This window comes from Ptychodera flava, chromosome 11 (assembly GCF_041260155.1).
Source record: "Ptychodera flava strain L36383 chromosome 11, AS_Pfla_20210202, whole genome shotgun sequence".
NCBI lineage: Eukaryota > Metazoa > Hemichordata > Enteropneusta > Ptychoderidae > Ptychodera > Ptychodera flava.
Genome location: NC_091938.1, coordinates 10018 through 36069, shown reverse-complemented (window position 1 = coordinate 36069; position 26052 = coordinate 10018). Strand labels below are relative to the sequence as shown.

Genomic DNA, 26052 nt, shown 5'->3' with positions numbered 1-26052 from the left:
ACCACATCAAACGTTATTTGAGAGCCTATTATCTCTGCCTCATTAAAAATGACGGTACGCAGCTGACAAAAAGGGCTGTAATGATTTAATTTGCATAATGCACACGGGTAGCTAATTTGCATTAATACAATATAAAATTACTAAAATCAATTGTAAAGTACTCTAAACTTACTTTTCAACAATCAAGTGATATATCAAATGATAGGTATTTGCATGTAGAATGGAATCATGAACTCCAAACATGTATTTAAAATATTCTTATTGAATATTTTCAATTAAATCGTAAACATCTTGACTACTTTTTAATATTCAAAATATTGAGTACTAATAACGAATAATGCTAAAGTTATGGGGATAAATATCTGAATTTGTTTTGCAATTGATTTTTTGTTTATTAAGGATACGCAAACTGGAACATTTTCCTGTCTAATTCCCATATAACTGAACAACAAGAATACATAAAACCAATTGGAACTAATTTGGGATAATTGGGTCTTCATATTTTGCAAATTTTCTAAAGCGTGTTTTGTGCTCTATAGTTGAGTGTTGAAATATAACAAGTTACTCTTAAAAACAAGTAAAAAGAAAAGCAGATGAGCTTAAATTTGCAAATTAAATCGACATTACTTCACCATCCAATTATCCCAAATTAGTTCCAATCTTGTTATAAATAGCTGTGTGTTGAATGACCCTTTTGTATTATTGATGTCATTTTTGTTTCAATCTCTCTAGAAATCTTGTTTGATGGAGACATCATTGGTTACTACATCTGTTACATCTGTATTTTCAGTTCAGTTATGTGGAATATGTAGACAGAAGGCACCATATTTCATTTATCGTATTTATTGTTATATAATGAAGGAAAAGCAACTCAACACACCGTTCATATCTTCGTTGTTTGCATTTTGTGTATGATATTGTGTATATTGTCAGTGTATATTATGTTTGGCTGTTTTATATAAAGTGTTAATTAGCCATGGCGATTATTCCAGATAACAGTAAAATACTAGCACAACTTACAAGTTGGTACCTTATGCTAAAAATACAAGTTAACAAAATGACGCCCACGAGGAAAGTTCGTGGGCCGCCCAATTATAAGTGGATGATGCATAAATAAAAAAATTTCAAAGAAAAAAAAAGTGGATGATGCAGTCCAACCTTTCACAGATCAAAATTCATTGACTATTTTCTCAAATAAATCGTGAAGAAATAAACAACATACATCAAAGATACGACTGATTTTACACGTAAAATTGAGACAAAAGTTCCGACTAATGCGACATAGGTAACACTAGACATTGTTTCAATGTACACTAATACACAGCAGAATGAAGCAATGGAATCAGTCGACAGAGCATTAAATAAGGAAAGATCATCAAATGATTGCATAATCAAACAACCAACAACAAAATACATGATAGCTATGCTGAAAATGATCATGAAAAACAACACTTTCAAGTCAACAGTGAATTTACCGCCATGTATTTAGGTGCGGTACGAGATCTCCAGTTTTACCAGAAATTCCCAACATTACATTTTTTTTTAAACGTTTTTATTGGAGTTATCAAAAATTTTCAAAAACATGTCTCATTAACTCTGAGAAAAAAAAAAGACATTACAGAAATCAATAAAGTAGTGATCATATACATCATTATTGTGTATGTCTGTTGTGCTAGGGTCTTGGTGGATATTAGTACTGTAAATTCTCCACTTTTTATTATGGGCAAAATTTTTATCTTTCCTCAAGGCAATGTGATACTCAGTTTTTTGTATAGAGTTCACAAATCTTTTGTATGCTGTAAAGTTAGGCAAGGTCTTTTTACAACGACAAATATAAATGTACCTTTTACCAATAAGCAGTAGGAAATTCACAATACTAGAAAGTTTGGGATCACCTAGTATGATCTGCCATATTTTTGGTCTTACTCTCAATTTTAATTTTTGTCCCCATAACATGAAAAATGCTTCCCAAAATAGTTGCACATGTTGACAATCATTTCACAAGACAAAATGAGAATAATTCAGCAACACACTGAACAAATATCGCTCTGACTGAGATTCAGAAACGATGTATGATTCTCATTGGAACTCAAAACGAGCTTAATGAATTCATATCAAACATGAACAAATGCATCATACTTTCAAATTTTCGAAAGCTCTTCTCAAGAAATCATATCATTAGACCTCATTATCTATAAAGGTCATCGGTGGAACAAAGAGAACATTCTCGACTGCAAAACACACACAAAACCAACAGATACATTGCGGTTCACGAAACCAAACAGCAACATTCAAGGGCCTTGTTAAACGCGAAACATTACGATACATGAGAACAATCATGCAACAACAAGGCAATAGAGAATACAAGATGTTTTCGAGATAAAAGTAATGAAATGCAACCAAACGATTCTAAATCTTGTTTAAGTATTACTAAGTTTGGACAATCGGACGACATTTAAATGTTATTAAATTTTCATTAAATTAATTTCAAAACCTTGGAATCGTAAAAAGTAAAAGGGAACCAAAACATTTTCAGGTCCCCTATATGCAGATCTAAAACTCCAAGTACCCCTCTACAATCTCCCAAAATTTTCGAATCCAACACAAATTCCTCTGCCTCTCACCGTTATTTGTGAGCGTAGTCTAATCACATATATAAGAAACGGAAATATAAGCGTTACGATGATGCCAAACTTCACAAAACCTACAACAGTCCGATCTCCGATTCAAATGAGCGTACACAAATACAGCCTGAACGAACAGTAGACATTCTAGCTTCCGTACTTGAACAAACTGAACTTCAGTGGAACAACTCGATTGGTAACACCTACAATCATTCAATCAGTGCACATGTTTCACCCAAAAAAAATGAAGGACTGATGAAGACAACTCTATTCTCGAAAGGTAGCATCAAAGGATATCGCAGTGTCACATTACAGTGGATTTCAACTAGGCACCGCAACTCAGCGTATGAGACGTACACATTTCACGTACGACACAAACGATAAGCTTGGGTATCACGACACATTTCAAAGCCACCGACTCCTTGATTAATTGCTGTAGACCAGCATGGACAGTTGCTCTGTCTAGACTTAGAGATACACTTGATCTACAATGTAACTGGTTTTACAGTTTCAGCTTAGAGTTTTCTCAATAGAAACTAAATAAGGCCTCACATTTTGCTGCAATGCACCTCAAAATTACAGAAATTGCACAAAACACACACACCGTAGCATACTTCAAAACGTTTATTTTTTGAACATGAATAAAGTGACCATAATTTAACTGGCTACGTTTGCTTCTGCTCTCAACTCTGTGGAATGAAATGTTAATACGCAACTTTACAGTAACCTTGAAAGGAATGAAACACACTGGGCCTGAATGCGTCTTCTTCGAACTGTTGGTCAACAGTTTTTCGCTAGCAAAATGGCGGTCTCCGGGTCGTCATGTCGGTTAAAGCTAGGAAAAGGGTGATATTTCAGTGAATTTTAAGCGGATTTCTGGTCGTGGTGAGTCCCTAATAACCAAGTTGTCGATGAGTGTTGGCAATTCGTAATTTGGAGGGAAACTTTTCGAAATATCGCCAAACAAAGTTGCGACAAGGGTGCTGTCGGGCGTAACGTGGATGGTATTCTACGCAGTTTCCCATAGCTGTGGTGGCGGGGTTAAAATCGTAAAAGTCAAAACCAGCCCGTAAAAGGCAGGAATCCCGTCTAAAAACACTACAGCTATGGACCCACAGCTAACTCCATATGTAACTCGTTCGAAAGTAAAGTTAAGCCATTTCTTATCAACAGCAATCCAGATAAATATCTCATCAATGGTCGTGTCAGACAACATGGACAAGTGATTGTAAATGCAGACATAGGCCATTTTTCGTGCGTCTTATAATGGTAAAATTCCAGAAAACATCGAGACTATACGCAAAGTTTGGCCAGAGATAATCCAGGCAGCCGCAAGCAGACCGGAGAAAAAAACGACCGAAGCACACTAACAGTGTACAGAAATTACTTGAATCGCAAGGAATACTTTTTCAAGCAAGCAGACGTCAAAATCACCCGGTACACCAACATGTGCTGGCACAGATGTCATTACCGCTGCGAATGTAAACAAGGGTTGGTACAGAACGACGCAACTCCATTCAGTAGAGAGCGTGGTGAACGGTACTCCGAACTTTGCAATGTTTCACAACAGACCCGGCCGAACTATCAACCTAGCATGTACTATGAACAGAATGTATTGCCTTATCACCAGTCTATGTTCGCACAAATGCATGGATTCCCTATGCGTACATGGCGAATTATGGGCGATACTATAGTATGGCTCTGAATCAACCTTTACACTCTTATCCATTTTTTCATCCGGCATGCAATGACATTCACACTCGCCTCCTTTGCCGACTGAACAACCATCGCGCCCGCCATACCATTTCAATAGTAATGGCGAGTAATTGTCCCATATGTTCATTCCGTAAGGCAATGCAATATTTTGCTGTTCTTGTTTTTCTTTTAACTTTTGAGGTGACTACAACAAATCAGAAATTTGAGAAAGAAAAATTTGCTTCGAAATATATTTCAACTGCTTTCTCGTTTTGCGACCTTACATCAGAGTTACCTTGTTCAATTATCCGTTGATTTCGTATTCTAAACTTATTCTTGTGAAGTAGTGCACAGTAGATTTTCTCATGCGAAATACAGACAAAGTCGTCATCTGTAAGCGGCTTTGGTTTTTTCGTCAACTAAAGATATCTGTTGACTTTATTTCACCGATTCCAAAGCGGGAGTCGAAGTACATGTTACTCCATTTACTCATGGTCACCACTATATTCACTTTACTCGTGTTCATAAAATAAATATTAAAAAGTATGATAAGAGGTATGTATGTTGTTTATTCGTTTAGCAATGTGAGGTGTTTGTGCAGCAAAATATGTGGTATTTCGACTTGTCTTAGCAGCAACATATGCGATATTTCAATTCATTTTAGCTTGCAGCCGAAACCGTAAAAACAGTGACATTGTAGGTCAGATGTATCTCTCAGTCCAGACAGAGCGGCTGTCCCATGCTGGTTTACCGTAATTAATCAAGGAGTCGGTGGCTTTGAAATGTGTCGTGATACCCAAGCTTACCGTTTGTGTTGTACGTGAAATGCGTCCGTCTCATACGCTGAGTTGCGGTGCCTAGTTGAAATCCACTGTAGTCTTGCTACCCCATAGGGCAGAACACGTAGATAAGGACTGCGTCTCGCCATGGCAAATCAACACTATACATAAAACGGCCAAACATAACATAATATACACTTACAATATACACATGTACCATACAAAAATTCAAACAACTAAGATATGAACGATTTGCGGAGCTGCTTTCTCTTATTACATGTCACCAATTGTGTCTGCTGTCGAATTAATCTTCCCTGCACAGACCTTTGTTCCTGCCAAGGCAGCGATAACTGTGGCAACCCTTTTACTCATGACAATGCTGGTGAAGAAGAGGATGATGAATTCCTACAATTACTAGATTTACTGGAAATGACATGAATGATTTGGATCATGAATCATGCCATTACTTTGACTGCAGCTTACTCTGACACATTGTTTCAGCTACAGAGCTACATTTCAACAACTACAATAGTGTCGTTCGTGTGGATCTTTTTGTTGCATTGATAAGCTTACTTAAGTTAATTTTTTAAAACACCATTATTAAAAAGAGGAAATATTTATTTCGACAGAAATATGAAAATATTTCCGTAAATTAATTTAAATATCACTTTTGATATCAATTTTATGTTTTACATGCTAATACCATTACCACAGACCATATATCACTCGATAGTGTAAAAGTGCGTTTAGAATAGTTAACAATGAATTTTCTAATTTCATATCTCATTTCTGCAAATTGCTTACCAGTGTAATTTATGGACATAAAGGGGTACGGCCTTCCTTGATAGCTCCACATTGTCAATTTTCTTCAAGTAGATATTATAAGCTTTCAAATGACGTATGATGTAGCTGTATGATAGGACTCTATGTGTTAACATTTTTGAAATATTGTTATTCTAAAGGGGAAAATATTTTTTCCATATAAATATTAAAATATTTCAGTGAAATCAATTTTAATATCTCTTTGAATATTCATTTTGTATTCTACATGTAACTACCTTTCATTTGATATATCACTCGATAGTTTAAACGTATGTTTAGAAAAGTTAACTATAAATTTATAATACTATATCGCATTTATGCAAATTGGGTATGCGTGTTTATTATGCAATTAGGGGGTTATGGCCCAATTTGGTAGCTCCAAATTGTCAATTTTCGTGAAGTAGAGATAATAAGCTTTCAAATGACGTATGATGTGGCTGTGTGAATTGGCTGTATGTGTTAAAATTTTTAAAATATTGTTATTCAAAAGGGGAAAATATTGTTTTCCATATAAACATGAAAATATTTCAGTATAATCAATTTCAATATCTCTTTGAATATCCATTTTGTATTCTACATGGAAAGACCTTTAATTTGATATATCACTCGATAGTTTAAACGTATCGTTAGAGAAGTTAACAATAAATTTCGAATATTATATCGCATCTATGCAAATTGGGTACCCTTGTTAATTATGCAAATTAGGAGGTTATGGCCCTACTTGGCAGCTCCACATCGTCAATTTTCTTAAAGTAGAGATAATAAGCTTTCAAATGACGTATGATGTGGCCGTATGTAAGGTGGGTACATTCAACTCCTAAAATAAGGCCCTTTTTGTGGATTCGCCGCTCGCCTATATCTACTCCTCCTCTGTGGAGACCATCTACAGGGAATAAGGGGAATGTTTGTTGAGTCATGCAAGCACTGTGATTTCACCTGCAGTGGTTTCTGTTAGGAGACAATACAGAAAAAGGAACTCTGTTGACTTCCCCTATAGCGAATGTTTCAAAATTCACATGTGAGTCCCTCCTCAAATTTGCGATTTCAGCCTGTTAGGCCAGAGTTCATGTTATGCATTTGGCTATTGGTGACAATACTCTTTCTGACTCTGAAAAACCTTACAGTGCTTATTCACAACATAGTGATCATGATGGTTCTGTCAATACCTTCATAGTACAATATATCAACAAACAGGATGGTACCAAGTCTCCAACACAGGGTTATCTAGTCTTGGACATTCTGAAATGGTGACAGTCAAGCAACATTATACTTATGGCTCTTCGTATTACAGCTGTTCAAAATACTTGTGCCAATGCTTTCTCCAGGCAGAAGTTTCTACCTATGGAGTGTGCATCACGCCAGTCCTGTTTGCGACTTCTTTCAGTTGCAAACTACTGGTGTTTGTATCTGTCCATTTCCCTTCTCAAGGGAAGAGTTACGACACATTCAGTGTGAGTTGGGGAGATGTTCGCTTACATGTTACCTCAAATGCATTCACAGTGGGAAGTATCAGGCAATCGAAAGATATTCTGAGATCAATGTAAAGCTGTACTCATTAGGCTTTGTAACGGCACCAAAGTCTTTGATGCCAGTGCAATACAAAGTGAGGAGGGAGAGATCGTTATTGGTTCTCCCTCGCCATGCTTTCAGGCACCCATGCTTGTACAGGAGATACAGCTCTTTTGTCTGAAGACTTTCCAACAATGCTTACACTTTTACTTACACTTTCCAACAATACTTACACTTTCCAACAATGCTTACACTTTCCAACAATGCTTACACTTTCCAACAATGCTTACACTTTCCAACAATGCTTACACTATGTTGTGGGTTCGAATCCGATTGAAAACTATCCGTATTTTCTATCCTGGGTCGGTAACACTGCTGGTGGACAGAATTGTCCCCGAGGTTATCGTTCGCCCAGTTAAAGCAATGAAATTCGTTTCTTCGCTTCGATAAAGTGTGCATGTGCGATGTATGATAGTGAGCATGCGTGCGTGAGTGCTTCACGAACTCTACAACGTGTTGAAAGGTCTCAGTCAGAAAAATGTAACAACTTAGCCGGCTATTGAACCACTCTTTTTTTGGGAGTGGAGATTTAGCCGACTGGTTCTGTCTCAGGCCTCTCAGCTAGGCGACTGATGCCGTATGTTGTGGGTTCGAATCCGATTGAAAACTATCCCTATTTTCTATCCTGGGTCGGTAACACTGCTGGTGGACAGAATTGTCCCCGAGGTTATCGTTCGCCCAGTTAAAGTGATGAAATTCGTTTCTTCGCTTCGATAAAGTGTGTATGTGCGATGTATGATAGTGAGCATGCGTGCGTGAGTGCTTCACGAACTCTACAACGTGTTGAAAGGTCTCAGTCAGAAAAATGTAACAACTTAGCCGGCTATTGAACCACTCTTTTTTGGGAGTGGAGATTTAGCCGACTGGTTCTGTCTCAGGCCTCTCAGCTAGGCGACTGATGCCGTATGTTGTGGGTTCGAATCCGATTGAAAACGATCCCTATTTTCTATCCTGGGTCGGTAACACTGCTGGTGGACAGAATTGTCCCCGAGGTTATCGTTCGCCCAGTTAAAGCGATGAAATTCGTTTCTTCGCTTCGATAAAGTGTGTATGTGCGATGTATGATAGTGAGCATGCGTGCGTGAGTGCTTCACGAACTCTACAACGTGTTGAAAGGTCTCAGTCAGAAAAATGTAACAACTTAGCCGGCTATTGAACCACTCTTTTTTGGGAGTGGAGATTTAGCCGACTGGTTCTGTCTCAGGCCTCTCAGCTAGGCGACTGATGCCGTATGTTGTGGGTTCGAATCCGATTGAAAACTATCTGTATTTCCAACAATGCGTACACTTTCCAACAATGCGTACACTTTCCAACAATGCGTACACTTTCCATTAATACTTACACTTTCCAACAATGCTTACACTTTCCAACAATGCTTACACTTTCCAACAATACTTACACTTTCCAACAATGCGTACACTTTCCAACAATGCTTACACTTTCCAACAATGCTTACACTTTCCAACAATGCTTACACTTTCCAACAATGCTTACACTTTCCGACAATACTTACACTTTCCGACAATACTTACACTTTCCGACAATGCATACACTTTCCAACAATGCTTACACTTTCCAACAATGCTTACACTTTCCAACAATGCTTACACTTTCCAACAATGCTTACACTTTCCAACAATGCTTACACTTTCCAACAATACTTACACTCACCTTAAGTAGTTGGTATAAACTAGGTCAATCAGCTGATTTCTTTCTGTTTATATTTCACCAGAAGAACTTGGCAGTTAGTACAACTAAAGGATACAGATGGGCTATTGGCAACATACTCAATCTCTTAAACTAAGTAGTGATAACTTCAGATCTGATTGATTATCTGGCTTTGCAGACAGCTACAGACCCTTTAGCAACTTAGTGGGGTCTTAAATTTCTTTGGTATCTAACATTTTGTTAGAATCACCATAGTGAACCTTTGCCATCAGTCAATTCAAATCTCTCTTTTACAGTGGATTTCAACTAGGCACCGCAACTCAGCGTATGAGACGGACGCATTTCACGTACAACACAAACGGTAAGCTTGGGTATCACGACACATTTCAAAGCCACCGACTCCTTGATTAATTACGGTAAACCAGCATGGGACAGCCGCTCTGTCTGGACTGAGAGATACATCTGACCTACAATGTCACTGTTTTTACGGTTTCGGCTGCAAGCTAAAATGAATTGAAATATCGCATATGTTGCTGCTAAGACAAGTCGAAATACCACATATTTTGCTGCACAAACACCTCACATTGCTAAACGAATAAACAACATACATACCTCTTATCATACTTTTTAATATTTATTTTATGAACACGAGTAAAGTGAATATAGTGGTGACCATGAGTAAATGGAGTAACATGTACTTCGACTCCCGCTTTGGAATCGGTGAAATAAAGTCAACAGATATCTTTAGTTGACGAAAAAACCAAAGCCGCTTACAGATGACGACTTTGTCTGTATTTCGCATGAGAAAATCTACTGTGCACTACTTCACAAGAATAAGTTTAGAATACGAAATCAACGGATAATTGAACAAGGTAACTCTGATGTAAGGTCGCAAAACGAGAAAGCAGTTGAAATATATTTCGAAGCAAATTTTTCTTTCTCAAATTTCTGATTTGTTGTAGTCACTCAAAAGTTAAAAGAAAAACAAGAACAGCAAAATATTGCATTGCCTTACGGAATGAACATATGGGACAATTACTCGCCATTACTATTGAAATGGTATGGCGGGCGCGATGGTTGTTCAGTCGGCAAAGGAGGCGAGTGTGAATGTCATTGCATGCCGGATGAAAAATGGATAAGAGTGTAAAGGTTGATTCAGAGCCATACTATAGTATCGCCCATAATTCGCCATGTACGCATAGGGAATCCATGCATTTGTGCGAACATAGACTGGTGATAAGGCAATACATTCTGTTCATAGTACATGCTAGGTTGATAGTTCGGCCGGGTCTGTTGTGAAACATTGCAAAGTTCGGAGTACCGTTCACCACGCTCTCTACTGAATGGAGTTGCGTCGTTCTGTACCAACCCTTGTTTACATTCGCAGCGGTAATGACATCTGTGCCAGCACATGTTGGTGTACCGGGTGATTTTGACGTCTGCTTGCTTGAAAAAGTATTCCTTGCGATTCAAGTAATTTCTGTACACTGTTAGTGTGCTTCGGTCGTTTTTTTCTCCGGTCTGCTTGCGGCTGCCTGGATTATCTCTGGCCAAACTTTGCGTATAGTCTCGATGTTTTCTGGAATTTTACCATTATAAGACGCACGAAAAATGGCCTATGTCTGCATTTACAATCACTTGTCCATGTTGTCTGACACGACCATTGATGAGATATTTATCTGGATTGCTGTTGATAAGAAATGGCTTAACTTTACTTTCGAACGAGTTACATATGGAGTTAGCTGTGGGTCCATAGCTGTAGTGTTTTTAGACGGGATTCCTGCCTTTTACGGGCTGGTTTTGACTTTTACGATTTTAACCCCGCCACCACAGCTATGGGAAACTGCGTAGAATACATCCACGTTACGCCGACAGCACCCTTGTCGCAACTTTGTTTGGCGATATTTCGAAAAGTTTCCCTCCAAATTACGAATTGCCAACACTCATCGACAACTTGGTTATTAGGGACTCACCACGACCAGAAATCCGCTTAAAATTCACTGAAATATCACCCTTTTCCTAGCTTTAACCGACATGACGACCCGGAGACCGCCATTTTGCTAGCGAAAAACTGTTGACCAACAGTTCGAAGAAGACGCATTCAGGCCCAGTGTGTTTCATTCCTTTCAAGGTTACTGTAAAGTTGCGTATTAACATTTCATTCCACAGAGTTGAGAGCAGAAGCAAACGTAGCCAGTTAAATTATGGTCACTTTATTCATGTTCAAAAAATAAACGTTTTGAAGTATGCTACGGTGTGTGTGTTTTGTGCAATTTCTGTAATTTTGAGGTGCATTGCAGCAAAATGTGAGGCCTTATTTAGTTTCTATTGAGAAAACTCTAAGCTGAAACTGTAAAACCAGTTACATTGTAGATCAAGTGTATCTCTAAGTCTAGACAGAGCAACTGTCCATGCTGGTCTACAGCAATTAATCAAGGAGTCGGTGGCTTTGAAATGTGTCGTGATACCCAAGCTTATCGTTTGTGTCGTACGTGAAATGTGTACGTCTCATACGCTGAGTTGCGGTGCCTAGTTGAAATCCACTGTAAGACTTTTTTTGTCAGCCTGAGCTACAGTAGTTAGACAAGGTTGTCAAATAGTAAACAAACCTAAGTTTATTGCTGCATAAAAACATGGTTATGTTGCATTTTCCTCAACCTTCATAGTCATTTTACGGCTGGCAGTTAAAATGAAAATAATACAGATATGCTAAATATGTCATTTTAGCATCAAATTATCTTTTTCTTAGGACCGGTCTGTGTGGCTCAATTTGGTTTATCACACAAACAGTAGGTCCTTAATGTTTTCATGAAATGCTAGGCAGTTTCTTGGAAACTATGTGAATTCTTTTGCAGTTTTGCGTCATTTATTTTGTCATAAAGTTCTGCAATTTTGGACTCTGATAACGGTTTACAGTTGTTTGACAGAAATTATAGTTTATGTAATTGAAATGGAAAACCCCCCAAAAGGATTTTAATTCTGTGAATGATACTTGCCTTCTGTGAAACATACACCCAGCTAGCTCCCCCCGTGCTAGATGATTTTGATTTTGTCTGTTTATATCAGACCTTATGCACAAGCTTGTAAGGTTAGCCATGCGTTTGGTGGTCTACATACTATTTGCTGCTAACTTGAGTAAGATAAAGGGCCTTTGATGCAATATCTTGGAATATGGCTCCTCAGTGAGAGGGAAAATTCTCTATACAGTTACATTTTGCTCCAGAGAATACTGTTATCCAGTTGTTTATTAAAGGAGAGTACTATTTCTAAAAATTTAAATTTTTTTTGAGGGGTTTTCCATATTGGTCCCCCTTTAGGGAAACAATGTTATGTCAGCTCAATTTTCAAAAGTCACTTTGAAATGATAGACATACTTTTATAGTGTTCAGAGGCATGAAATAAAAAATTGATTGTAGGGTGTATACAGTCTGACTGATGCATGTGGTTGCATACATGCAGGCCCTGTACTTCAAGACCTACACACAATAAGATAAATCTGTTCTCTTCTTTTATGGAGATCTTATTGAATATCATAGGATGACTTGTACTGTTTAATGTGTTACAGCAATGTGGCAAGCAATTGTTTACCAGTTTTTAATCAACTTTTTCAGAAATTAAACCTTTCATCAGAGTTGGGAAATGTTTTGACGTCTTCTCTCAGATTTCTTTCATTTGAATATAATTACAGGTAAAACCATCAGATCTTAGGCCATATCTTCTGGAAATGAGGAAACAGGGCTACACTTTGGTTGGAGTTGAGCAGACTGCAAATAGTACAAATATAACACAGTATAGATTCCTAGAAAAGACTTTGCTGTTATTAGGGTAAGTAACTTCAGGTTATGAAAGATGACAATAAATGCAGACATGGTAAGTACAGGATGCTTTACCATAGACATATCAATGTGAGACATGCTTTACCATAGACATATCAATGTGAGACATGCTTTACCATAGACATATCAATGTGAGACATGCTTTCCTATAGACACTGCTTGTAAAAATTTTACATTTTGCAAATTTTGGTCAAAAGTTTGTTTCTCAAAAATCACTCGTCTGATAGCTTTGATATTTGGTAAATATGTTCCAAGAGATAATCCTAATGTTAAAAGTTAAGATTATAACAAAATTTTCAATTGTGTATTTTTGCAGCCACTTATGCCATGTTTAGTCATGCTGTCTTTAAGTTAGCTATCAAATATTTTCACCTTCTTTATCATCACGGGTCACAAATAGTTTGTCCCTACATAATACAGTGGATCTCTATCGGCTGCTAGGTCGCTTTTGTGTTGTAAGAAGTGCAAATATTGTGTAGCTGTTTCTAATACTTGCAATGACACAACAAGTATAATTTTGAAAGCTGCCTGATATATGTAACCTATGGACATTTTTTGATAGATAAGTTTATTATTACCTTATTTTTTCAAATAAATGTACAGGACATTGGCGTAGAGACATATACAGAAGTAACAGGGTAGAAAGAAACAGAAAAGTAGCACTGTGCTAGTCAGAATCAGTCCTTGATCAATACTGTAACAATAACTGCTAAATTCAGCAAACGATATTAGAGGGCCATAAGGGAATAAACTAATACATAATGAGAACAAAGATGCATAAATGCATAAGTTTTTTCATGCTAAATTATGTCATGTTATTTCATTTACAAGTTTGTACATGCAATAAGTATGCCAGTGTGTCAGGAAATCGTAGCCAAAAAGAAAAGTTCTCTGTAAACGTACACGAGCAGTCTAATGGACAGACCGAAGATCTCTCCATCGCATCAGTTGTCAGCGAGTGTAAATACGATACCGAGAAACCACAGCAACTTGCGACTGATTTAAACACTCCTGTCACATTTGACAGAAAGTTCAGGAGTCAAGGGTAACATTTATAGGTGATTCCATGCATAAGAGAGTTTATCCTACCACAATGTACTCAAAGATGCATATAAAGAAATTGTTTGCTCCTACAATTCTTGATACCGTATCCCCTTTAGGTAAGATGGTCAATACAGATAAGATTCAGTCTGTAGTTGTACATGTAGGTACCAATGATATTCTTAACACTGATGTGAATTGCTGTGCTGACAGATTTCACACCCTTATTGATCGTCGAAGCAGGAAATTCCCAGATTCTAAAATTGAGCCTGCAACCTATGCTTGATGGTGTCATTGTCAATCCTAAGATCAGTGAGTTAAATGAAAAGCTTTGTGCAAAGTGTTACAGTATGAATTCGTGTATATTTGTCTGGCATAGGAAATTGTCTAGAAGGCATTTCTTATTTGAGCCTGATAATGTTCATCTTACTTTTGCTGGCACTATATTATTAGTCGCTGATATAAAAAGATCAATTTATTGTCCCATACGTTCACAACTTACCTGCTATAACACATATCCATACCAGAGTATGAGAAATAATCATAGCGTACAATAGTCCCAGAAACCAGGCGTACAGGTCCCACCATAGAGCAACTTACGAGAGAAATCATATGCCAACCAACACAGAAAGTAACCAAAATTATCGATATAGGCAAGATGTTGGTTTTGGTCAAAGTCAACCACATTATGGTGCAGATTTTGGATAACAGGGCACACAATCTGGCAACAGCGGTTCATATTCTGGCCATGTTTCAGAGCCAAATTTTGTGCCAAATATTTATGGTAATACCGTATTCCTCCGATTCTAAGACCCCGCTCGAGTATAAGACCCTCCCCCACTTTTAGAAGATTTTCAAAAATGCTATACATCCGTGTATAAGACCCCTCCCTACCTTAGTTCAAAAAGCCAACAAATCACAACTCAAAAATTGATGATAGTATAACGTGACTTCAACGATCACTATAAATACGAAGTTGTTGCTGACTGGCATGGCCATCTAACGATTTAGAAGAGCCTTAACATGCATATTTACAAACGATTGCTGGTGTTGCAGATTGCTCATTGACACTTTCAAGGTCGTTTGGCCTTTGTTTGAGCCTATTGAAGAGCTGTAATGGAGATACTATTTGTTAGGCAGGGTGTGTACGCATGAGCATAGTGTTGTAAATTATTTAGTGGTTAAAATTTCCTTTAAGACCTAGAAAAATCATTAAAGATGCTAAAATGATGTAACATTCAAATTTGTTTTACTGGAACGGCAGGCAAAACTAAATTTTGTCCTTATACTTTTCTTTCTGTATCATTCCGTTGTTAACCTTCTGCGGCTCCTGCTCAATATAATAGAATAGTCCACAGTGACCGCCATATTGTTTTGCTGCATGCTGCAAACTGATCCACGATGTATGTGTTACAATGCACGGGTTTACTGTTTGTAGGTAACAGTTTTTCACCTTGGATCATGAATTCTTACCGTATTATTTTTCTCGACACAGACGTTAGATTGAAAGAAAGGTTGGTTATTTTTACGTGCAGCAAATGCATGTATTGTATATGCCATGAGTTAACTGCATGATGCCTATCCGGTGAATACATGATCGACTTGTATTTTGAATTGTCTACGTCTTTCAAGAATTGTTTCAAAGTTTTATTTCACCTCACAAATCATTTGATCAGACACGGATTGTTTGAGCGGTTGAAATTTTAACAGCGATTAAAAAACAACTCCTCAGTTAGGTTGGGAAGTCATCGCTAGATCGCTGTGTTTTATCATTGAAGGAACAGTTGCCATTTACATGTATTTTCGACTTTGTGTATTCTCGAAAATAATTTGTCAGATGTTGCTCATGTACGTAAGTTTTAGTACGTTCTGCCAAAAAATGTGTGAAAGTCTCAAGTAATGCTGAATTGATGTGAATAAATTAGCATAAATTAGCAGTGTTAGTTCAAAACGCGAGATGGCTCGATTATAAGACCCCCGTGATAATTACAACCATTTCATGTTGCTGACCCCAGGTCTTAGAATCGGAGGAATACGGTACTGACATGTTTACGGAGCTACAAATAATTTGCAGTCCCACGGTTATCAAACCAGAGTGTTTGAAAATAGAACTATTTTTTCAAATTTCTAAAAATAAAATTGGAAAGAAAGCTCAAACTTAAAAAAAAAGGAAAACGATGTAAATTTAAATGTCCAGATCACACAAACATATACATTTTACAAGTCATAATGTAGTTTTGTTTTTTTTGTTGCCAATGCTTGCTCAAATCATTGCCCTTTGGTATAAATGTGTAAAGTTAGTAACCAAAGTAATATTTCCATCTGTTCATGGATTGTACATGGCATTAGTGGTAAAGATGTTCATGCTGATGAATTTTCAAGTTTTCTCAAAAAGTTTGATATAGCATGTATGCAAGAAACATGGTTGAATTATAACGAAGAGTTTTTTGACATTGACGCTTTGCAGTGTATTTTGCTCACAAAGAAGTTGTAATTTTAAAAAACAAGGTTGACCTGCCGGAGGGTCTGCAGTGATGTTTAAGTCATTTTTAGTGCCCGTGGGACTTATAGGTTTGGTCATGTCCGTGTGTGCGTGCGTGCGTCCGCCCGTCTGTCCGTCCATTCACGTAGATGTCTCAGAGATGCCTGGAGAGATTTCATTCAAACTTGGTTCAAGGATTACTTCATATGTCATACAGATGCATATCGATTTGTTTTCTGATACGATCCAATATGGCCGCCAGGCGGCCATTTTATTACGATTTTTTCATGTACAGAGCCATAACTCAGACACGTTTCAACCGATTTTATTCAAAGTTGGTACAAGGATGAAGACATTTTTTCAAACCATTCATCTGTGCTCATGAATTTGGCATTCCTTTGAAAGAGAAGGACAAAACACCGCCTATGTTGTATTGGATACCTAAACTGCACAAGAACCCTTACAAACAACGCTTTATTGCAGGATCAAGCAAATGCACCACTAAACATCTGTCACAATTATTGACTATAATTTTAACAACCATCAAAAATGGTCTTTTTAATATTGTGACAAAGTGTATGAAACGAGTGTGTTGAATCAAATGTGGATACTAAAATATTCAAAGGAATTGTTGCTTGATTTAAGAGTCAAGAAAAACAAGTACAGGTCAATCTGAACATTTGACTTTTCCACATTATACATCACAATTCCCCGCGATAAACTTGAAACAAGTCATCTCTTGTTAAACAAGCTTTCCTGCATAAAAATGGCAGTACCATCAAACATAGGTCAGGTTACTTTAGTAACAACATGGATGCCCAGCACAAATACAGAGATGAAGAAATTATCAACATGCTTACTGTGGTTTTACGACTTATCCAGACACCAAACTCGCCAATTACCCAGCAACTTCGCTGATGATATTGAGACTTTGATTGGTAATTACCAAAGCACTTCGGTAATTCACCTCAAACTTGATACTTGATCTGGCTGCATGATTGCTCCATGGGGTACACAATGTGTATACAAAGTCACTGATAAGTATCATACTAGTGCCATAAACTAATTTGTGACCAGGGGTTGGCATTCCACTGAACAGCATTCCTCAGTAAAACCAACATATGTACATGTGTGCTGTTCATCTGTGCTACATGTAAAACTCAACTACGGAGAGGTAAGGAGAGTATAATGGGTCGTTAGAGTTTGTTAAATTACTTTTCAGAGCAGAAAAACTATTAGTAATGTTGAACAAGCTGACATTGGAATTCCTGTTACAGTATTGTGAGGAAAATCCTACATTATCCAGTTTATTTATAATCCTATGACCCTCCGTCTCCGTCACCTAAATAGAATAGTCCCACTCCACGCATTCGCCATTGGTTTATCTCCTCTAAAACCTGCAGTTTCATTCATTTGAAGCAATTATCCTTTCATCTGTGAAGAGTTTTTACCGGTGACTGTTACAACTTTCACTGCCAGTTGTTGTTTTCATAAGATGCAGACCATTTGATACTGAGTACACTGAGTTGCAGGCAATGCAGATGCCACTTCACAGTTCACACTGTGCTGTTGATCGGCAAAGTACAAGACATCTTTGTTTAACTTTTTTTATTTCAAGATATGATTCATGTGAAAATTTTACCAAATGTCACTGATGGGATGGTGTTTTCAATTTCATTTGATGCAGGGATATGAAATACTGTGTTAGTTTAGCTCAGAATCGTTGCTGAGTTTTGCTGCCTTTTGGCAATGGTTGTCTATCGGCATAAATGTGATCGAGGAATGCCCGTTCATGGAGATAGAGAGATTGAAAACCTTTTCTGTATTCTAGCTTCCTTTACAATCTCTTCAGGTGTAAGTCGATTTAGGAAAGTGATTGAAAGTTTGAGTGGTGTTCAATAATTGTGCCTAAATCAGCATGAATTGAGCGGAAAAAGTATTTAAGAAGGCTGTTTGATCAGACATGATGTCCATTGAAGTTACAGAAATGTTTTTTAGTGCAGTTGCAAGTTGTATTTGTCCTGTGCCATTTTCATCACTTTGTTCAGCGATTTTCTGTATGGGTACACTGTTGAAAACTTTGAGTGCAAACTCATGTCTCAAATTAGTTTATGCTCTCACTGTATGCACTGAGATGTCGGCGTCTGTGTTTACACTTTGCCACCCATGGAGTTACTGCAGCCAGATCAAGTATCAAGTTTGAGGTGAATTACCGAAGTGCTTTGGTAATTACTGATCAAAGTCTCAATATCATCGGCGAAGTTGCTGGGTAATTAGGAAGTTTGGTGTCCGGATAAGTCGTAAAACCACAGTAATTTCTTAATCGACAACATATTTGTTAAGTTTGGTGGTATGACCTTTCAACAGTCTATCGGCATACCAATGGGTACAAATTGTGCACCACTTCTTGCTGACTTATTTCTCTATTCATATGAAGCAGAGTTCCTACAATCTCTCTACAAAGCATGATCTAAAAATCTTGCAAAGCATTTTAACAACACACACAGATATATTGATGATCTCATTAGTCTAGACAATACAGACTTATCAAATTACTTACATCATATCTACCCTGATGAGTTGGAAATCGAAGAAACAACTGAGAGTAAGAACTCAGCTTCATATCTTGATCTGTTCCTACAAGTGGGTACTAATGGGCTACACACCAAGCTGTATGACAAAAGGGATGATTTCGATTTTGAAATCATAAATTATCCCCACTTATCAAGTAATATTCCATCTGCACCTGCTTATAGTGTGTATGTGTCTCAACTTCCCAGATGTTGTAGGGCTTGTGATTCCTACGCTGATTGTCAAATGAGACACAGCTCATTGTTATCAAAACTAGTGAGACAGGGATATACATCCAAAAGACTCGAGAGGACTTTCAAAAAGTTCTACGGTCGATATGATGACATTGTGGCCAAATATGACACCTCGGTCACTCATTCACGGCTTTGACTTAATACAGTGAGTCATATATTGTATCACTTCATACAATATTTAGACAATTTTGGGACCAATCCTGATGGGTGTAGCATGCTTGCAGGGTACGCTTACCCATTCCGGACACCTGGTACCACCACTAACTATCAGTGGTTCAGGATGGTCCTACTTAAATTTGTAAATCTCAAATATCCCATGGACCTGGTAATGTATTACCTTGTATGAAAGTGATTATAGGACCAGTTTAATGTCATATTCTTATATGTTAATGTAATGGCTCAAAGTGTGTGTTATGAAAATAATAACTGTAGAGATTTAAAAAAACTTTGAATTTTGCAAGAGAACTGTCGTACTTTGTTGCAGGTCTAGTGTTTGTTCAAAATGATCACATAACTTATTTGCAAATGAGAAATATAAATGTTAAAATTTTTAAACTTAGTAAAGTGCTTGCTGTAGGACTTTAAAATACTGCTTGAATGTAGCTATTTTAATGCAGATTTACGTTTGTTCAGATAACATTCAAGAGTAATATGCAAATGAGCAAAAGTATCCTAAAAGGTGAAAAAAAATTCAAAACTTAGAAAGTGCTTCTTCCCTGACTTTAACATTTTCATAAAATAATCTTTTATAGTATTTGATTATATATTACTGGCACTATGGCTTTGAAATTTCTTGGTTAAATTCCTATTTTGATTCAAATTTAACTATATGCAAACCAATTTGATAAGGCAAATGTTATGCATATGATCAAACATGAGAAAAAATACCAACAGAAAATGACAGGTCTGCCTTGCTGTTTATGTCTTCACATAAATTAGTATAATACCAAGTTATCCTGTGCTGTTGGACTATCAAGCATGGTTTCCCTCAGTTGCTGGGAGGAGAACTTTATGGAGGTGCTAAATGGTCCTTGTTAATATTGGGACTAGCTGATAAACATAGCCTGGTTCCAGATTGATCATGCTCTTTTGTACACTCACTGGTTCCTTTCCATGATGGGGAGAATTGAATACTACCCAGAGATTTGTAAATGTAGCAATTTTTTCTAGTAGTAATACCTATTTTAACAAACAACCCTCGGTTCTTTTTGAAATGTTTTCCCTGTTTTAGATTTGCCAGAATATGAAGCCCTCCTGGCAGTTTGTATGCAGTGTTCTCTCAAAACGGTTTTTAGCGTATTGGGCGTGACAGCATTTTAAGTTTGCCAATATCTGATCAGTCTACCCAATGATATATCCGATAGCCTATGAAAAACTCCAGTTGCTCAAGTTTTCACATCCGTCCTTGTTTCCTTATACGTACGTTCAGTGTCTTTTGTACTAAAAAAAATGTAACATTGTATCACTGAGGAACCTCCATGATCGTATTGTAGGAGGAGCAGTCAGTGTTTGCACTCTCAAAGCTTGCTCTGTTTAAGTGATTGACATAGTGACAATGCCATTTCCAAAATGTGAATGAGAGATTGACCAATGCAAAATAGACGATGTGAAGCAAAGCCACCATGAAAAGTACTGACAAAGCTGTTTGGTCGGCGTGGCAGGCTCATGATTAACTAGATGAAAGGAGGCATTTAGATGCATGTTTGCCAAATCAAACGAGGTGAAATGAGGCACTTGGATGCATGTTTGTTAAACCAAACTAGGTGAAAGGACACAAGTATGAAAGGTGAATGTGAAAAAACAGTCAAAGATTGCAAAGTCAAAAGTATTGGCTCCAGGAATTTTTTCTGTGGGAGAAATAGTCATGCTTCGATGCAAATGTGAGATAATTTGTTCCGGAGACCAGCTCTGGAACTGTTAGTTTTTTGCTCACTTTCCTTCTTTCTTTCTTTCTTTCTTCTTTCTTTCTCTATTTCTCGTATTACTACCATAGAACATGCTACATACAAATTTTACCTTTATTACCCAGAATGCATTGTGACATGCTTATGACATCATCGCTCAGCTCGGACGGGTTTCACGGGCATTTCTTGTTTGTTTATTTTTTTTTTTTTGCATTGCACAAATATCAAATTGCGTTCAGCTATTAATAATTCTAGCTTTCTTTCACTTTTTTTTTGTTGCTTTTTTATTTTTATTTTTCTCTAAATACCCGCCGTACGTGGCACTGTACTGTTACATCATACGCCTTCCATACTGGTTTAGACTGGTCTAGCAGATATGTTGAATTTTTGCTTTGCGATGATTCAAGCATAGTGACCGTGCGTGATCGTTGAAGACCTTAGATATTGTGACGTTTCGGAGAGCGATTGCATTTTGAACGTGGGTTTTATAACTTTAATATAAGTTTTGCCGAAGATATTTGTATACATATATACGAGGCTTTCTTTGTTGATTGTCCGGAGCTGAGTGGGTAGCCATGTGGCCTCGGTTTTCAAGTTCAAGCACCTAGGTCCGATGTCCCCTCGTATGATATACATTTCCATGCGTTGTCGTCCCCGTATGTATCTGTTGCGTTTTTTACCGTACATGTAGGCATTTGTAATCTGTGTACTGTAATTCCCCGGACTGCCTTGCTTTTAGTTGTATTCTGTTGTTACCGCTATGTATCACATATTCACACAATCTCTTTTCTTCCGCTGCTCTGGTCTCTGGAACTTCGCTTTTGCTTGCTTCCAATGCTTTCTAGTTTATGTTAAATTTATCAGATGAATGATAATTACCATAGTCAAATATAGCCAAAGTATTAAATTGGACTGTACTTATTCTGTGACTTAAGTATTTGCTGAAGATTTTCCTAATTGACAAATTTTTTGAACATATTCTGATATGCAAATGAGCATAGCAGAGGGTGAAACTTAACAAATCCTCAACTAACTTTAATGGTGCCACTGTCAACACTATAAGAATGTTCTAGGGACAGTCTCAGATTGTCGCATTAGTTCAAAAAGCGAAATTCATTTGTGTATGGGGGAGGGGGTTTGACCTCCATTCAATTAGTGAGCTTCACTTGCACACTTATATTTTGTGATCACAAGTTCTTTGTGTGTAAAAATAAACTGAAATCTGCACACTTGAAGCCAACAAATTCTACAGTAAGTGTTTCCAGCTTATTCGTGTCCGAAACACAATTTACCGCCAGTAAAATTTTATCCTAAGGCTTTCATTCATCAAATTATAAAGATAGAAAGTATCATTTTTAGCTTGTATTTGGTATGTATATAAATACCAAAAAGAGCTTATATGGTGATTCATTGGCATAGTATGTATGTCTGTATGTATGTGCGGATGTATGTCCGTCACATGCAAAAGCTCCCCAACTGCCACATCTACCATCTTAGTATTTGGTGTACAGGTAGACCCAGGGGTTGAGATGTGACATTGAGATGTTCAAATGAACATGTCAGTGTCAAAAATAAGCAAATGAGGTAAGAAAAAGGGGAAATCCGGCAAATGTGCAGGAGTGGTGGCATTAACTGAAACAGCCCACACATCTGAGTTTGAGATTCTAGGATCTCTAACCTATTTGTATGCAGTGTACCTGTTATGTGTAGGAGTGTTGGTAGTGACTGAAACAGATTATGAGTCATTTCCTGTCATTGTTCATGAACTGTTACATATTGACAGAGCTGCTCAAACTAAGAGGGACTGTGTTGAAACATTCCTGTGCTATGCGTGTTGCTAAAGTTGACCTCCAGTACCTAAAGTTTCAGACCTTATTTACTTTTGTCATTCTTGATTAAAATGTGCTACCAGCATCTGCCTGCTCTAACAACACTTTGACATTTTACTCTCAATGTGTTGTCAAAACAGCACTGAATACTGCAGTCTGCATGAGACGCATCATTCTTAGTGAAACTGTCAAAAAATAAAAACACCCCAAGGACATAGACTCTATTTATTTGGTAAACCAGTGGCATGCTCAAAGCAATTCTTCGAAAACACCATAATGGCTGCAAAAAGTTTGTGGAAGCCTATATTTTTTGTACACCAGGGCGACTTGTCAAAAACTGAAATGAGCAGAGAGATGCACAGGAAGATTGGAAAAGAGTATACAAGTTTGACGCTGGAAAGCTGAAAAAATATATGACTGATTTTTGCGAGAAAGAAAATGAACAAAAAGAAAAGGAAAGTAATGTTTCAAAACAGTATGGATTTACAAGAAAGTCGTCAAGCAACTTGTATGACTGGATAGGTATTGACATTGATTTTTTAAAGAAAAGAAACCCTGACCACAACCACAAGTAATACTGAATATTCATCAGCCAATTTTTGCCACCAAATCATTGCCTGATCCTCTGGTGTACATGAAAGTAAAACATCAAAGTTCTCATCATTTCAGCAATTTGAACGCAAAGCAATCATTGACTTTTTGAATCATATTGGCATATAGACCAGGCAAAACTCTTGACTGATGATGTAAGGATTCATGGTAACGCTACTTCAAGTCTCGATTCGGAAGTGGTTTTGTTTGCTCAAATAGACACAAAATGAATATGAATATGACAACCTTTCCCAGAAAAAAGGACAAAAATGTTTGAATTTTGAAGACAAAGAGAAAGTTTCTTCAAAGATTACAGCAATGAAGCTCTTGCTCAATAAAATAGCAAACACAGAGATCAACAACAAAACATCAGGAATACTGAAAACTGCTGTGTTGAAAGCTATTTACTATTGCTAAATTGTACTCTAAGGCAGACATCAACATTTCACACTTTTGAATTTTTTTTAAGGGGAGAGGGGATAGGGTTTTGATCTCAATGCATGAATTTTGTTTCTTGAACAATTTGAGACGGTCCCTAATTGAAACTCCTCAAAACTTGTTGTAAATTCATGCGTTTTTCAACTGGAAGCACTCTGCTGTTAATGGTGGTGCTTTAATTTATGATATCATATCTATGTTTTATGTGTTTCAATATTTTCATTCCATATGGATATTTAGAGCCCTGTTCATGCAACATCTCAATTAATTTTCTTACAGAAATGAAAAAGAAGGCATTCCAGTGGACCTAATTCAGCTTCTTGATGTGTGTGTGGAGATTCCTCAGCTTGGTATTATCAGATCTCTCAATGTTCACGTCAGCGGTGCTTTGTTGATATGGGAATATACCAGACAACAGCTTCTGTAGGATGATGGACAGTTATAGAAATGTTTTTAATAAGGCAATTGTCACCATTTAGAAGAATTTGTTACCATTGTATTTTCAAGAATATGGAATACTCTTAGCTAGTAATAGAGTTAAAATGAGTTAGTTGAATTTAATTTGCCTTTTGTTTACTATGTTCAGCAGTCCATGTATTTGTTGTTAAGCAACAGTGGAATATCTAGGATACACTGTAACACACTGACCATAATTTCTTCAGATTAGTCATAAATGATCAGTCATGTACTGGTGATCCATGCCTGAATGTACATTGTAGTTCGACAGCTAAATCTGAAGAGATAATTTGCAGCCTTCAACCACAAAAGCAGTCCTCTCAAATATATAAATGCAATTTAGACTCATTTAAATATTTATCATGTCATGTCTGAGAAAATAGTGCTTTGAATAAACAATATTTTCAAAATTGCAAAATTTCTCAATCTCCTAAAATCATCATTTTCTTAAAGATATGCCTGTTGATGATGATTATTATTATTATTCTTTATTTAAGGGCACTGCACCCAACTCCGCATATTTTGCTCACAAATCACTTTTTTGCAAATATTTATTCAATTTTAATTAATTTGTTGACCCAAGATTAAAATATTGGTTGGGTTCCCCTTGTAGCTTGTCAAGCAGTTGAAAGTTGTGTGATAAGAAGTGTCAATTTATGCAAATGTATGCAAATCACCCGATTTCCTGGCTTCTTTTTCCTCCCAATTTCAAAATTTCCAAATAATTTAACTCACCTCTGGCCTGGTCAAATTTTATGATTATGTTCTTTAAATGCTATATAATAAAAGGACCATTTTTTTTGGCAATAAAGTTCTTACATTTTGAATAAGAGGCATTTTAATTTTGCTTATCTTGATTTTAATCAATTTTTTAGAGTGTCTGTCTTTCAACCCCTACCATTTTAGAATGAGGATAGATAATGCGAAATAAAATAGGGTTTTTTCCTTCATAAACTCTTCTTTCAAGTGAAATATTGCATTTCAGAAAATAGTGTCAAGTTTTGACTTAAATTAATTTTATCATTAATACCAAAATTCAGGTTTTTTACCCCAAATACACACCTACTTCATCCTTAAGAGTCTCTGCTTTTTGAAAATATATATGGTATGAGAGGGTTTCCTTGTCATCTTTGATGAGAAAAATTGCTTTGAAAAACTGTGTTAGCAACATGCAGCTCCACCTTAAACTCGGTATCTCCATTGTTGAAACATCTCTTTTCATGGAGGTTAAATGGATCAGAGAAAAAAAATATATAAAAAATGTACATAAAACATGGAAACACTTGAAGAATAGGATTACAAACAATAAACTAGGAAGAAGCATCAGAGAAGTAAATAGAATATAGAAAGTGTTACAAGAGTTCTTAAAAGTAGTCAGTGACTTCCAGTCCCTGGTGGCTTTCAGGCAATTGTCGTATTTATCCCCTCCAGCAACAGACAAATTGTTTTGATAATGATGATGGTGATAACAATAAATAGCCATATGTTATTGA

The 26052-nt window shown here is 36.9% G+C and overlaps 1 protein-coding gene across 3 annotated transcripts in view; it reads left to right on the top strand.

The window, feature by feature from the left end:
* LOC139143195 (probable methyltransferase TARBP1) overlaps positions 1-25391 on the top strand; it is a 119572-nt gene extending 94181 nt beyond the window's left edge. For 2 of the 3 annotated variants that reach the window (XM_070713326.1, XM_070713327.1), the window contains 2 exons: positions 12846-12982; positions 24383-25391. In XM_070713326.1, the coding sequence (XP_070569427.1) occupies positions 12846-12982; positions 24383-24530 (285 nt within the window). In that variant the 3' untranslated portion in view covers positions 24531-25391. Of the gene's footprint in view, positions 1-12845; positions 12983-24382 lie in introns of those variants that run through there. The other variant, XR_011554553.1, reaches the window with a different exon arrangement.
* The last annotated feature ends 661 nt before the right edge of the window (positions 25392-26052 follow it).